Genomic DNA, 17075 nt, shown 5'->3' with positions numbered 1-17075 from the left:
TAGTTAACTTATAAAAAGAAAAACTAATTTTTGAACGTTAACTTTTTTGTTTTCGTTTTTAACTTTGCCTTTTCAAAACATATATTGAGATAGTAGATAATAGAATATATGTAAAAGTTGGGAATATAAACTTCATTTTAAAAAATAAAACAGTAAATAGATGGGAGTTCAGGTCATGTTCTTATCAACCATTTCATTTGCTATTTTTTTTTTAAATTTATTTTCTTTTCTTTCTTTCTTTTTTCAATCATTTGCATTAAAAATAAATAAATTCTTACTCAAATTTTCCTAAACAAAAACAATTTTTTAAACTTTTTTCAAAATTTAGTTTAATTTTTTAAAACATGATTAAAAATAGATAACAAACGAATAAATGTGAAAGTGTTTATAAGTTTAATTTTTAAAATTTAAAAGAAGAATTTTTAAAAATAACAAAATAAATTAAAATATTCACAAATTATAGCAAAATTTTGGATTTTACCAAATATTTGCTATTTTTTAAAATCATTCAACCTAAAAATCATATATCAAGTTACTAGAATTATTTTAAATGATAAAATTGTTTTAAATATTTTTAAATATAGTAAAATTGTAAATATAAACTTTTTCTAATTTTACAATTTTTATAAATAAATTAATCAGGTTAACTATGAAGCAATTATTAGATATAACCTAGGTTGTACCCAATTATTGTGGTGTCTATTTTTCATCAAAACAAAAAATATATATATATATATATATTATTTTTTGAAAGAAATAAAAATGTTTTAAACAACATTTTATTAAACGATACTTAAAGACACGCTAAGAATAGCCAAAGAGTACTCAAGTTTTTCTAAAACATCTCTCTATTATATATCTTTACAATATTTAAAACGTAAAAATGATTTGAACCACAAATATTGTTTTATAAATATAGTTATTAAATATTTGAGATTTAAATTTCTAAATTTGGAATGAATACATAAACTAAAACATAAATAATTAATTATTTACGTAAGGTTTAATTACATGGGTAATAAATAAATAGTTTTGAATTAAACATAATTGAATTAATTAATAAAAGAATCAATCAATTAGAAGGTTGATAAATAACGATAATAATTTATATTAAATCGTCAAGATAGCATAAGCAGTAACAATAGAAATATATTAGGTAAAAGTAACATATTTATATCAAATTAAAACCATATAATATAATTATTGTATCTCGTAAACATAAATATATAGAGAGAGTTAAAAAGGAAAATGGTGGGGGGGTCCATAGAAAATATGTGGAAGAAAAGAAGAGATGAAGTTTATCCAAGTGAGAGTTGGAGAAGGAAGGGGAGCCACTGGATCATGACCCAAGTAGATCTCCATGGTGCATCCACAGCCATCAGTTTGGATTAAGAAATCTCAGCCATTGGATTCTACGCGTGTTCGGTAAAATGTTAGTCTGTCTACACACACTCCATCACACACGACAAAACCCCCCATTAATTACTCTGCCATCCTTTCCCATGCAAAGTCGAAACACACCTCTCTTTTTTTTTCTCTCCTCTCTTTTTTCAGCTAATATACATATACCTCTTTTTTATTTACCATTCTCTCTCTTTTAAAATCCCACCAGTATTCCCCTTTTTTCTTCTTTGGCTTTCTATAACGCAAATTCAGATGCTATACCACCAATTGTTATTTTAAATGGTGAAAAATAATTGATGGACAAACAAACTTATGACATTCCTTCTCTTGTTCCATATCTCATGGATACTGAAGTTTATACCATCCTTGTAAATTAAAATATCTTATTACATTATATTTTTTTTTTCTCGTTTGCTATAAAACTAGAGGTTGAAATTGTTTACAACTAGTAGCAAATTGATGAGAAAGATACAAAGTGATTTAAATTGTGTGATTGTATTACATATTTATGCCATCATTGCTTATGATATATTATTTGATTCTTAGTTGTCACGTTCTTTCATGGTTTATGGGCTTTTTAAAATTTTATCGATACTGTTGTTCTATTTAGAGTTGTTTCATCAAACTTTTATTTCTTATTTTTACTCCTTTTTGACACAATGTTTTTCATTTCTCCTTTTAACCAAAACTTCAATATAAATTTTGAAAAAAAAAATAATTATTATTTTCGTTTTCGTTTTTATTTTTATCTTTTAAATTTATGTTTGAAAACCTAAATAAGTGTCTAATCATACACTTTTCTTTAAAAATATAAAAAAAAAATACAAAAATAATCTAAACATTCTACAAAGTTTATTTTAATTTAATAAAGAACAAAACAATAAATACTTGTCAAACATGTTTTTTTTTCTTTCAAAAACAAAAACTACTATCAAATACATTTTATTCTTTCTTTTTTAAAATACCTCGTGCATAGGAAATAAGGTAAGAATAGTTAAACAAAACATATATACGAAGTTAAACGGTTAAAGTTATACTTTCGACTGAAATATCAATAATCTAAATTTTCACTTTCACCCATGGTAAAAAAATAATAATAAATCAAAGTTATGATAAAGAGAAATGAGACAGCAAAAAAAGTAGAAATACATTTTTGTCCACAATTCAAATCACTAACATATTACTATACCTACCAAAGCCAAAAGATGAAAAACAAACACACAAAAAGAAAGTGTTTGGGCCAAAGATAAGATTGAAAGAAGGGGAATATGTTGTGAATGTGAATGGCTCTAGGGAAGCAAATCCAAATGAGAAAAAAAAAAAGTAGAAAAGAAAGAAAAGAAAGTTCACTGATAAACAGAAAGTGTAGGGATTAAAACCATCATTTTGACCTAAAAAATATTTTAATACTTTTCAAAACTGCATTGACTTTTATACCATTTATTAAATTGTGGCACGTACACAATTCTTTTTATATCTTTCATTTTAATTATTATCTTTCTTTTTTTTACTCGACGAAAATAAGATATATATATATATATAAAGATAAGTACATCTCGAAATGCATGGGTAAGTATACTATCATTGATATAAACGAAAAAATGGAGAAGATATCGAAAATAGAATGGAGAAAAATTAGGAGCAATCACATCAAGGATGAGTAAAGCAAAATCACGGATCCCACAACATTACAAAAAACCATACAGCTTCATCTATTTTAACTTCATTCACCCATAGACACACACCTTTCTTTCACCATCCACTCACATGCCCCTCCTCTCTCCCTCTCTCCTTTTCTCTCTCCTCTCTTCCTTCACACAACATTTTTCACTGTAGACAGAAGGTAAATATAGTCTCACATCAGATTAAAAATATAAGCCATCCATAAGATTTAGTCTTAAGTTCATAATTTGTTAATTTAGTTTAGTTTCTATAGTTAGGTTAGTGATTTACCTCAACCACAAGTTCGGTTTTCTATCTTTTATATGTTGTTTGAGCTTAATATTAGTTTTTCTGTTATGATTGGTTAAATCTTAACTTATACCTTATGTTATTTTTTCATTTAGTTCTAAAATTGACAATATGAGCATATAGATCATTTGCAATGAACATCTATTATTTTCTATATGTTACAGACTCAAACTTTTATATCCTATCTTTGTTGTGTAAAAATTTTAGTTATATAAGTCTAATACAACCAATTAGCATAATTAACAAGAGGGAAATATAAAATAATAACTCATTGCTAAGATGAAATGAATAATAATGTGAGGTTCGACCACAAAACAATTTGTGAGGTTCGACAAACCCATAGAAATAGAATTGGAACTTTTATAACCGCACAAGGCAAAATTGAAGCTAAGCCAGAGGTTGTGGAGGTAATTAAAGTGATACTTTCAAATTTGAGAAGTGTTTGGAAGGAGGAATTGGCTGGAATGGACTGAAGTTTCAGTGTTTATCTTCAAAGAGTTTTAAAACTTTTATTGTGAGCTCCAACTAAACAACTATGTTCCTAATCCTAAACAAGACATCCCTTGTGTGTTAAATTGAGATTTGAATTACACAATACTATGAGAAATAACTAGTGCAATAATTGAACTACATTTATATGAAATTTTTTCAGGTTGTAGATTTGTTATGAAAATACAAAATTATTATAAAAAGAGAAATAACCATAAGTTACACCAATAATAACTTCATACTACACTCTTTATTATTATTCATAAAAAGGAATAATTCAATTTTTTTAAAAAAGAAAAACTAAAATGACTTGGTATGACGTTTTAGTACAATTAAGATTGCACACATCTTCATGCCTTCTCTTCAATAATAAGTAATAAAGAAAATATTTTTTTAAAAAAAAAATTATCACGTGACAACTTGTAATTAGACATTGGATACACTACATTTGAATGTAGCTCGAAGTACACTTAAATATCTTTCAAATTTAAACAGTTGATATTATAAAAATATGGAAACGTTAGTTGTTGTAATATACATCTTTTGTGTATGTCTTGTTGTTGTAGCTACCATGCAATATTGGCACCCCACATGGGCTTTGCTAGCTGTATTGTATCTCTCTCACACACAACCCCATAATCGTTTCAAATCTCTCTCTCTCTTCTCTTTGTTTTTGTGTTCTTATAAGGTAAATTGAACTAACAGATTGAAAAAACAAAAGCTAGTTAGATCTACAATAACATCACAATGAAGGTGAATATTTTGGAAACTGAGAGAATGAAAGTGCAGTTTGTTGTTTTGAACGTAGCGATTTGTGGTTTGTGCAAAAGGAGCTAAGAGTTTATTGATGAGTCCAATTTTTTCCTCAATAATTTTGGTGCAATTTTCGATGTTGGGATGAGAGGTGTATTGCTAAAGATTTTGATTAAGTTTTTGCTTTTAAGTAATATAAATGGTAATAAGCTATAATAAACACTCTTCTGCATGTAATTTTTTTTTTGTTTAATTTTTATCAATCTTTTTAGGAAAAAAAACCAAGTAAAATTTTTACAACTATAGAAAAAGTAGCTTTTAGAAAATGTTTATCTGCTTTTGAAATTTTGCTACAATTGAACTTTTTTTTTACTTTGAGAATGGTAGAAATCACTTTAAGAGGTAATAAGCTTGATTTTAATTTTAAAAAATCAAATAGTTATTTAAAGGGCATTAGTTTTAGAAAATTCAAAGGTCAAAATTAGCTTACATTTCTATTTGTTTTTGTTTTTAGTTTTCGATAAATAACAGTTTTCAAAACTTGTCTTTTTTTTAGTTTTGAAAGTTTAGCTTAATTAATGTTTTAAAACACCACTAAAAATAGACATAGATGAAGTTTTTATGAGGAGGTTAATTCTAAAGTTGAAAAATCTTTACCTAATTTTTTTTATAAAACTTATGTTTGTTTTTAAAACTTGAGTATGATTCGAATGTTTAGAGTAAAGAAAAAACAACCATAATTAAAAAAAAATGTGAGAATAAAGTCGCAATAACCAAAAACTAAAATGAATGTTATATATATATATATATATATCTTAATTTATTTATAATTTCTAATTACCTAAAATCCTGGCTCTGATACCAGAAAGTTTGGGTTGATCTCTTTGCTTCTGGTGTATTCGTTTTTCTATATCAATGAAATGGGAATGATGGTGGTGCTAAGGGAGTGTCCACCCAGTAGAAATGTTCGGATGCATCTACTGACCTGTCATATCATATCCTTTCTAAAAAAAATTACTTTAAAACACTTGAATTAGTAAATTTTGATAAGTAGTTTTCTTTTTTTTTCAATTTGACCTTACTTTTAAAGCATTTAGAAAAAAAAACAAAACAAATAAATGAATAGATGAAAAATTAGTATTATAGGCTTTTAATTACTTTCTTTAAAAGAAGGAACTAAAACATAAAATTACTCATTGATTATAAAAGAGAAGTTAATTTTTTTTTTTTTGTTAAATACTACGTTCTAACACACATTTGAAGATGGAAAGTTTAAATCTTTGACATCTCGATCAAACATACACACCACCTTAACTAATAGAGAACATTGAAACTGGGTAAGAAATGGTAACTAGATTCTGAGTTGAAGAACACAAAGAATTATTGTTCTCTCATATACATATATATATTTTTTATATATTGAGAAATGAAGAAATTCCCATGCAAAATTATGAAGGAATCAGCCTGGATGAGCTGGTTGACATTAATTGCAACTTTATTTTTATTATTTGGGAAAAATCCATAATGTATTTATTATTCGGTCTGGATTGTTCAACTTTCCATATCATTTTGTTTCATTTTTCATATATATATATATATATAAAGAAATATTGTGTAGTGTACATTTTATCGACAGATATACACAGGACCCCATAGCTTAATCATTGGAGCGATATAGAACATTATGTGCCCAAGGATTTACATACAAAATTCAGCCCTAATTTCCTTAATTTTCTTTTCTTTTAATTATTATATACATATATTAAATATTCTAAAAAAAATTAAATAAAAATATTACTTTTAGTATATAGAATTCTTTTTTATTTTATACTAATTTACACAACTCATGTTAAAAATCTTACATGGCTTTACATATTTATATTAATAAGATATATACGGACTTGTTTTTCTGGTGGATTGAGTTTGATACACAATATAAATTAGTTTATCTAATAAATGGTTCACTTCCACCCTTCTTACTAACTTTTTCTGTATGCAAACACTTTTCTAGCTAATTTTACTACTAGGGTTTTGAAGTATAATAATAACAACAATAATAATAACTATTTACACCTCTCGACCAAAAATTATTAAAGGACAAAAACTTACTACACTTGATTTTATCGTAAAATGTAAGTATTTTGTTCATGGTGTCAATTTTTTACCGTTAGATCGAATCTAATTCTCCCAAATATACCCTATTTTACAATTAAGTCAAAATTTCTTTAAAGCTATAGTAATAGTGAGAATTGATTATTAAGTGCGGTATAATAAAACCTCTAAATTGTTTAACAAAAGAAATAAACTTTTACTTTTCCTAAATTAAATGTTAATTAGGAAGGGCATGGGTCGGCCATTAGAAAACATATTTTGTGAAGAGAAAAATGAAGTAATTATAAAATTAGTTTAAATTGTATATAAAGCAGTAACGAACGGACAAAATGAAAAAAGAAATCTAAGAGTCGCAGTTAAAAAGAAGTAATACAATTTGAAATTTTGGATAATAAAATAAATATGTTGAGTGTTTTTAAATATAAGAGGTCAAGTATTTACAAATATGGCAAAATAGTTTATCATAGCCTACTTGTGATAGTAGTCAATAGGCCACTGTTTGTCCGTGTCTAACACAATCTATCATAAATAAACTATAATATTTTGTTACATTTATTTTGAAATAATTTTTTTTAAATGTTTTCTTAATTTGTTAACTACGAAAACTATTTTTTTGCAACGTAAAATAACAAAATCTACAAATAATGAAAATTAGTTTTTTTAGATGAAACAAATATTAGTGCTAAAAAAATGAATAGAGAAACGAAGAATATGTATCTTTTAGATTTCTAATTGTTTCAAATGGGAGACATTCAGTAGGTGTTGGTGCTTTCTCTCTACCACTTAATTCTGTTTCAAAGGTTAACACAAGAAAATTGGTGGATGATGCATTTTATGTGGAAAAGTTTAGTAAAGGACAATTCTAGGGCATTATCTGATTTGAACTTCTTGATGGTGGTTCTAAACTGGTTCCCAATACGAATAAAAAAATGAGGAATGACTAAGAGAACATTAGATTTTTGGCGTAGCAAAAAGATCCAAGTGTAACAGGAATAATCATCAACAAGTGTTCAAAAATATTTGTACACTTATTTAGTAAGAGACTGGTAAGGCCCCTTAATGTTACAATGCAAGAGATAAAAAAAAATATTATTACAAATATGATTGTTTTACTGAAATTGTCGTCTTCTTTGTTCGGTGAAGGGGTGACCTAGTCTAGTATGCCAAGTATAAAAGAAATTACAATGGGTAGAAATTGTGTTACATAGAGAAGTATCAAAACTAGTAGGAGATATAAACCATTCTAGATTTCAACTTTTCCAATTGTCCTAAACCAAAAATTTTCATATATGAGACAAAAAATTTCAACAAATTTTACTGTAGGAATTTCATAGTTAGTCCACCGGCTAAGATGAAGTTGAATCAAAATTCAGGTATGAACAAGACATCTTTCAAAATCAGACTAGATAGTAAGTGAATATTTCCAATTTCTTTTTCATGAATATTCATGTGTGATCAAGTATTATTGAAACATTGAAACCATTACCAGCTCTTAATGAATGGAAACTCTTACAGGAGAAGCATATGTGGGTTGTGGCACCAAAATCTATAATCTAGCAGCTCATTTCAAAAATGGACAATGGCAAAAAATGACAAGTACCTACAACATGAATGGAAGCGAAATGCACTGGAGGGATTAGTTGTAGAGGTGTCAACCTTTACTTTGGCAAGATGAGACTAGAGGTTAGCCAAAAGAACTTGGCATTGTTCAACATTCATGTTAGCAAGGGAGTCTATGGAAGGGGTTGTTGTCTTGTTGCTTGAATAAGATTTCTAATTGTTTCAACTGGGGCAATAACCGGGGGAAAACCATGGATCCAATAGCACTTGTCAACTGTACGATCTGGGATGTTACAATTTGTGCAAACATGCATGGCACTCTTTCTTTTTTGTAGGATTGGAGTAATTCAAAGAGTTTTTTACCAACATTGTAGCAACTTCTGTGGCAGTACCAGATAAGGTTCTTGATTTTTAACGGTCCATAATTTTCTTGTCCTATGTGATACCCTCCATCGTTTCAACTAAATTAAACTCTTTCTTGTGAATTTGTTTGTCTCTAAATAAAAAATAAAGTATTTACAACGTGATTAATAATATTTCAAGTAACCTCCCTACTATTTTCATTTTCATTTTAACAATTTCTAAGGCCAACGATTAGAAATGAAAATTTTACAAATGATTAGGGTGTTAGGAGTGCTAACAAAATCCCACATATTAGGTACGGTGTATGTGTGTAGACAACTATATCCATTTATGAAACCTTTTGGGTGAAATTAAATGCAAACCTATGAAGATGTATACTCAAAATGGACAATGTATCATTGTTGATATATGTGGAGGTCGATGTTCAGATACGTATCTGAAATTTAAAATTAAAAAAAAAAATCAAATACTTTATTTTACATATCTGAACGTACTTATATTAGATATATATAAGATATCGATTCTATGTATATTTTAAAGTGTCACAAATGATGAAAAGATCGTTTTTTAATAAATCAAAATTAGTTGAAGCTGATTAATATCGCTATTTAATAGAGAGAAATATGGTTTAGTGGAATAAAGCAAAATCCAATTTCTCCCTACCTAACGAATAGAGAAGATGATCAACCAAGATGTGGAAGTTAATACAAATGGTACTTTCCACGTCTCTTCACTATTAAAGAGGCATTGCAGTCTATCAACCTAATCAAAGAGCTTCTCCAAATTTGGAAAGTGACATTCTCTTTTGCTTTACAAATCCACAACCCCCATGGAATTTAAATTCTTCATTTGGACCATTCTTCACAAAAAGTTTTAGCACTATGGAGGTGTTGTAAAAACATTGTCTCAGTGTTGCTCTAAATTAAAATAACGGGTGTCCTTTGCATCAACAAAACAAAGAAAATGTATAGCTATCTATTTTATTCACACACAATAATAAATGATACCAATAATATGTTAACTTGTTCTACTTAATTCGAGTTCGTTCATGTATTTTACATGTTTATTTTCTGATTTTATTGGTATCAAACATAATCTAGGAAAAATCAATCCAGCACCAATCCTCAATTAAAATGCGCCTAAATGGAGACTTAATGCAGCAATTTGAGCAAGAAGAATGAAACGAAGGATGACATCTCGATGCTTGTCGTAGTGCCAAAACCCGAGAGCAAGGTTTCCTAATAATTTTCATCAAGGAGTGTCATGACGTTACAATGTTTGACTGAAGTGACTCACACACGGCACACGTAACACACTATAGCTCCACAACACTACACAATAGAATTACACTCAATACTCAATCGTTAGGTCCCTAGATCGCTAAGTATCAAATAATTGAGTTGGGATTGTAAAATGTTTAACATTTTCAAGATATAAGCGTTTACCTAACTAACCTAGGTGAGGAACGCATTTAATTACACTTAATTGTGCAACTTTCAATTATTTTCTTCATCCTTGCGCTTACTTTAGACCGATTTGCATGTTTAGAATGCTTTTCATTTAGACAGAAATATCAATTTGATAAAAAGGACGTCCATTTATTAGCTTTTCTAAATGTGATAGACTAAACTTATACGCACAAGATTACAAGTAACTTTTGTGATTAATTGATGATGGAGTAAGAAAATTCAAATTAACCTCAATATGACTTTGGGTTGGATATTTTCTCTCATTGAAAATTTGAACGGTTCGATTTTTCAATTAAAATTTTCCATTTTAAATTTTGTGCACTTTTTTCTAACGTTTTTCTTTAATGGTTAAAACATTCACAGTCAACCAACCTTTACCTTTGGTAATTGACTCTCTATGGACTCACTAGAGACGTAGTATGTCATTACTTCCTTCCAAATTGCAGTTAAAGCTATTTCCTAACAAAATTCATGAAGACCTTTTTTTTTCCTTAGGTTGGGTCATCAGAAAATCTGATCTACAACTTCAAGCACTCAATATACATATATATATATATATATATATATATATATATATATATATATATATATATATATATATATATATATATATATATATATATATATATATATATATTGGTTTGTTAAAATTAAACCTTTAAACTCTGGTTTCTATTTATTTAGGTAGGTTTAACTATTTCATTATCTACCTTTTGGGTGTTTTAGGATAAGTTTTTGAAAATAAAAAGAAAAGAATTTGAAAACCTAATTACAAATTCAAATGTTTGCCAAAAAAAAAAATCTGAAAACTAGGGTGTGTAAGAAAAATGCTCAACTTTTAGAAACTTCAATAGGAAACTAAATAGTAATAACAATATTAAAATAATTAATTTTGTTACGATAAATTTAGCTAAGAAAATTCAAATGATTCCTTAAGGAAAATAATTGATAAAATCTAATAAAACTATAAATGATTTGAAAGGATAAAAATGTTAAAAAATATCTACAAATATAATAAAATTTCAAATTTTATTAGAATGAAACTGACAAACTTCTATAACGAACTTCTATAGTGTCACTAATATCATGTCTATCATTATGAAATTTTAAATTTTGTTATATTTATAATTTTTTTGTTCATTTCAGTGGGACGGAGAAGAAGAGAAAAGAAAGACAATTTAAAATTTAAAAGATGAAAATTTGATGGAGGTGGAAGTTAAAATGAAGTTTGTGAGTTGGTATATGAAATTTTGTGACCACACTTTCTCCATATGACTCACACAACATTCAAAACCTTCATACCAAAATATACAATACATGATGAAGAATTTGAATAAAATAATTTTAAAAAAAATAATGAAGAGATTAGAAATGCCAACTAGGAAGATGTCCTTTAGATCATGGTTGGCCTTAGCCCCATGTTCACGTGATTTGTTTTTTCTTTTCTTTCAACTTTCTTTTGTTTTCTTCTTTTCCTCACTATTCCTATATAATTCCTTCACTTTCCTCACTCCCATTCCCACACTCTCTTTTTCTCCATAACCATTCAAAAATGGAGCCTTCCAAAATTTATTCCCTCTTCCTCATTTGCATGCTTTTCATTTCCTCAGCCTCTCCCATCCTCGGCTGCGGTTCATGCAGCGGCAAACCCCCTAGAAAAACCAAGCCCGGTTCCGGTTCAAAGTCCCCCAAAGGCCCCATCACCCTTCCCCCCATCCCCATCAAGATCCCTCCCGTGGTTCCAATCCCTTCCGTCCCCATTCCTCCTGTGGTTCCAATCCCCTCGGTCCCCATTCCTCCGGTGGTTCCAATCCCCTCGGTCCCCATTCCTCCGGTGGTTCCTATCCCATCTGTTCCCATTCCACCAGTACTCCCAGTCCCTCCGATTCTTGGAAAACCGTCGCCAGGGGTAAACACACCGTGCCCACCCTCGGGGAAAGAGACTTGTCCGATTGACACGTTGAAGTTGGGAGGGTGTGTGAATCTATTGGGAGGGTTGGTGCACATTGGAATAGGGGACCCTGCAGCGAATGCATGTTGCCCTATAATATCAGGGTTGGCTGAATTGGAAGCAGCTGTTTGTCTTTGTACAACACTTAAGATTAAGGCTCTTGACCTTAATATCTATGTTCCTATTGCTCTTCAGCTCCTTATCACTTGTGGAAAAACCCCTCCTCCTGGCTACACTTGCTCCCTTTAGACAACAACAAAGAAAAAACAACAACAACAAAAAGGTTAATCATCTTCATCTTTCTCTTAAATCTTATTCTTAATCTCTCTGATTATTATCATCATTTTATAATATGTGATATATAGTGGGGGATTGAACTTCTCATTAACCTCCAACTTGATACTACTAATTAACCGTACTCAACAGTGTGACACATTCTTGTAGCTAAGATTTTAAGACATTTATAAATGAAACTTCAAGGGGTACATCTCACCAAAGTATTCAACGATAGGTTGTTATGTTAACGGATTTGAAATAATTTTGGAAATAATTATTGACTTGAAGGGCCTTTTTTTCTTCTTCTTATTTTTTTTAATCTTTTACAGGGTTGATTGATGTGGTATGGAAATGGAGTCGACATGAGAGGATGTCGAGTCAAATCTTTGTCTCTATTTTTATTTTTCGATTTATTTTATTTTTATTGTATGGAATTGCTGATGTTGTAAACCAACTTATTTTTAAAATTGTGATAGTTATTGTTGTTTAATGTTGTGTTGTGGATTATTAGGCAAGAAAAGCAAAATCTCAGTTGCCTTTGTGTTTCCTTATTTATATGTCTATCTCCTTCACCTCACTCATTTTAATCTTAGCACTAATTAAGAACTATAAGATCTTATAATATTTCAATTTATTTTTCCCCCTAACTATTAATTTTGTTTCCTTACTACAATAAGGTAAGGTGTAGAGTATGAGTATGGGGGTTTTCCTTTCTTTTCCTTTAAAAAAAAAAAAACAAACAAGAAAACAAAAACAAAATAAAGGGTCCGGTGGTTTCCCTAAATTTACTGAAAATTATTGGAATCTTGCTATCAATTTTTATTTTTCAACCATTTCTTATTCATGGTTTCCAGTTTTTATAGCTAAATTTTGTAACCAAAACAAGTTTTTTAAAAATTACTATTTATTTTGAAGTAATTTTAAAAGTACTACAAACAAATAATGTAGATTTGAAATAAGTCAGAAATTAATGTTTTTATAAGTTTTCTTTAAAAAAAAAACAAAAAATGAAATGATTATTCAAATGAGATACTATCAATATCAGCTATCGATTTGGTTAGAAATTTTTAATTGACTCTTTTATTTTTTATCTCTTTAAAAGTAATTCTAAACTATTTTTTTAATTGTAAATACCATCTAAAATTAAAATAAATTGAAGAGTGAGATTTTCAATAATATCACTATAGTATACACATTAAATATAATTCCAGCCTATTAAGATAGATACACATGCGAAGAATTATATAGGAGCTGAACATAATAAATGGAACATCTTATTCTATTTTAATTAAGTAAAGAATTTATGTTTATGATCCTAAGAATATGATGACCTAACAAAACGTTTGCACATTAAACTATAGCTTAAATTAAAATATATAATGTCTTGATTTAAAGAAGCAGACACGTTGTCGGAGAAAATGGTGCCTTTCAGCCTTTTATAAATTTAATAGAGAGAGTCGACGAGAGGGGACGAAACGAGTCTTGACTTGCTGTGTAGTTTAACATTTCCATTTCTTTCTTTCATTTTAGATCACTTTCATTCTTGGAAACTATTGTCCTTCCTTTTATAACATTCACCTAAATTAATGTCCAATTATTTATGTCAATGATTGTCGCATCTCTTCAAAACTTTTATCAAATATATCAAAATTTTACTTTTTAAAAGTAATAAAAACTTTGAGGTTAATTAAACATTTATAGTAGTAATTTAATCTATTAACTAATCATACTTTATATAATTTATAAGGTTGATAGTCCAATTTTTGAAAACGAGGGAAATGGGAGAGATTAATTGGAAAGAAGAGAGGTTTTGAGTTTTATGTTTTCCGTGGGCTATAACAATACTACTTGTGGAATCTCAGTGGTTCATAGCTACACACTGATGATGCTATTCCAAAAGTACTGATTGAGACCTCAGAATATTGAAGGACCCATTGTCCTTCAAATCCATTTGTTTTCATACCTTTTAACACGTTTTCAGTCTTTCTTTACTCAAAATCTTAAACAATAGTTTTGTTTAATAACCATTTCGTTTCTTATATCTGTACGTTTTCTTTTACGTTTTTTAAAATATCGTACAAAGAAGGTGAGGTTTATAAGTTTTTTTTTAATAAAAAACTAAATATTATCAAACCTGCCTGTACTATTTCATCTTATATTTATGTTGGTGAACAAAATTAGAAGTCATGCCTTCCTAAAGAGGCTATAAATTTAGGAACTGGAAAACATTAGGTTATATACTGTTTGTTTGGACCCTCTCTATTTCTTTATGATTTGACTAATCTTTAGATTTTTTTTTTTTACCAATTTTTCTTACAATACTAACTGTTTTCTTTTTTTTTCTTTTTTTACTGGGAATGACAATTTTTCTTTTCCTTTCTAAATTTGACCAAAGCAACATCTTTTAACTCTCAATCACAATATAGGTAAGAATTAAAGTAAAGTACTACTAATTATTGAGATAAAGTTGATCATTAGGAACAACTTATTCAAATGTGAATGATTAGTTTGCAGATCAGTTAAAAATAACAAGTAACTAAGAAGTAAAAGAAGAAGAGGAGTAACAAAGAATTATTCTAAAGGGTTATGTGTGCGCAAAATTAAACAAAGTCTCAATTATATTGAATTCAAGGAAGCTATATAGAATCTAAGCACGGTGGAAGAAGTCTATCAGTTTTAGTTTCAAATCGTCTTAGTTAAAAATACATTTAAACTTAAGTGTTTTATTTCTACCTAAATTTCATTTTGTATTCTTTAGCTTGATATTGTGAAATTAAATTAAAGGGCAACGAGTGATATAAAAGCTTTCAAAAAGAAAACTCTTTTAATTGAGAATATGAAAATAATTATTTAATGTGATTGTAACAATTTTTCATGTTGAGTTGTATTTTTTTTTTTGTCAAGATTCAAAGTTTTCTATATAAAATCTTTCTTGCCTGCAATTTTTTTTCATTTTTCAATTATTATTATTATTATTATTTTGTTTATTTTTGAAATAGTAGTATGATGTTTTTCCAATATATTAGATAAGAGATATTCGTATAATATAAGTTATGACAGTTATCTTTATCAGTAAAGTCTTTTACACAAAACAAAAAGTAAAGTCATGAAAACCTATATTCAAATAATATCATGTATGTATTTGACAGTATGAGATTTTATTTTAAAATCAATCATTGGTCAGAATATGAGTAATTTACCTATCTTATAAAAAGTGTTAATCTCTTTAGTTTTTCCAACGTGAGATCCCCAAACACTGATGTAGAGATATTTGAATAGCATTGTGTGAATCCATCTTTAGACCGTAATAATATTTATCACATAATATATATATATATATATATATATATATATATATATATATATAATAATTATTATTATTATTATACATAATTAATAATCTCCACAAGGTGATGAAAAAATCAGAGAAGAAGAAGAAGATGGAAAGTATTAGTGATAAGGGAGGAGGAAGAGAAACCAATAAGAAAGAGAGCACATGGGAAGTAATTTGTCAGTTAGTTTAATAGAAATAATGTATGGTTTTTTGTCCATTATCTTTCTCAACATTTTCATTCCAGATATATACATATATGCTTTTAATTATTTTGGAAACCCCTTCTCTTACCCATCACACACACACATGGGGGCCTCTTCTCCTCTTTTGCTTACCTAAACATTATTATCTTAACTCAATCACATTTTGAGATTAAATATGGATATCTCATTCTCTCCACAAAGTAAAACTTCTTAAAATAAACTTAAAATGTTTAGAAGAGGAAAATAATGAATGTTAAGTTTAGAAGTGGGAAGAGAATGAAAGTATGAAACTAATTAATGAGTTTGTTATATTTCTAATTAATGAGCAGTGTTCAACAATGGGCACATGAAAATAGGGTGGATGATGATTAAATGCTTGGAAATTAAAAGTCCAAAGGCAATATCATAACTAAGCCTAAATCAATCTAACCCATGGTGTTGGTCCCCTCTCATTAACATTTCTTATACTCATTTATAGCAAATAGTTAAATCAACCTAACGTGTTTTACAATTATGACTTCGTTTGATATCTATTTTGTTTTTAGTTTTTTATTTATAAGTTTAAGTTTATAAATATTATTCCTACCCCTCTTTCAAGATATTGTTTTTTTTTTAATAGCTGAGAATTCAAATATAATTGAAAATGACAAAAAATAAGAAAAGCCAACATAACTATTGTATACAACTAACCCACCAATAATATACGTATATACATACACATACATATATACGCGTGTTATATTATAGTTGTTAAACAAGGCCAATTTTTTTATTAGTTTCAATAAAGGTTGCTAATTATAAGTTGCAGCTGATAAAGGTCTAAACAAGGCGACTCCTTTCACCTTTTATATCTAATCTTAATTAATGGAAGTCACTTTTGAGACGTTTGGACAACTATAATGTAATTGATCTATAACGTAATATATTTCAAAACTACTTATGTTTTGATCAAGCACTTTGAACCTAACTTTTAATACCAATCTCATTTCGTTCCTACAGTTTTCAACTCAACCCTTTTATCCATTGTTTTCGTGCTTCACAATCCCCTTTTTAGTTATGTCCTAGATTCTTCATGCATTTCAATTAATATCTCTTCTCAAATTTCTAGTAATCTCTATTTGTATGGTGGAGAAATAGGAAGCACATAGAAGGGTCGCCCTAATTATTGCTCATACTAGATAGTCTTCCAA

The 17075-nt window shown here is 28.3% G+C and overlaps 1 protein-coding gene and 1 long non-coding RNA gene across 2 annotated transcripts; both read left to right on the top strand.

The window, feature by feature from the left end:
- The first annotated feature begins 7951 nt into the window (after positions 1-7951).
- Positions 7952-8704, top strand: LOC116401793. Its single transcript, XR_004214169.1, has 2 exons — positions 7952-8102; positions 8245-8704. It is a non-coding gene; the product is annotated as an uncharacterized LOC116401793 (long non-coding RNA).
- Positions 8705-11631: 2927 nt separating this feature from the next.
- On the top strand, positions 11632-12903 carry EXTL (36.4 kDa proline-rich protein). The gene is made up of 2 exons (XM_004150160.3): positions 11632-12355; positions 12678-12903. The coding sequence occupies exon 1, from the start codon at positions 11674-11676 to the stop codon at positions 12319-12321; it is 648 nt and encodes a 215-aa protein (XP_004150208.3). The 5' UTR covers positions 11632-11673; the 3' UTR covers positions 12322-12355; positions 12678-12903.
- The last annotated feature ends 4172 nt before the right edge of the window (positions 12904-17075 follow it).

This window comes from Cucumis sativus, chromosome 1 (genome assembly GCF_000004075.3).
Source record: "Cucumis sativus cultivar 9930 chromosome 1, Cucumber_9930_V3, whole genome shotgun sequence".
Taxonomy (NCBI): Eukaryota; Viridiplantae; Streptophyta; class Magnoliopsida; order Cucurbitales; family Cucurbitaceae; genus Cucumis; species Cucumis sativus.
The sequence above is the reverse complement of the archived record's forward strand: the minus strand, read 5'-3'. Positions and strand labels throughout refer to the sequence as shown.

Coding starts and splice junctions, on each gene's coding strand:
- EXTL (XM_004150160.3), top strand. CDS start 11,674: ATGGAGCCTTCCAAAATTTATTCCCTCTTCCTCATTTGCATGCTTTTC.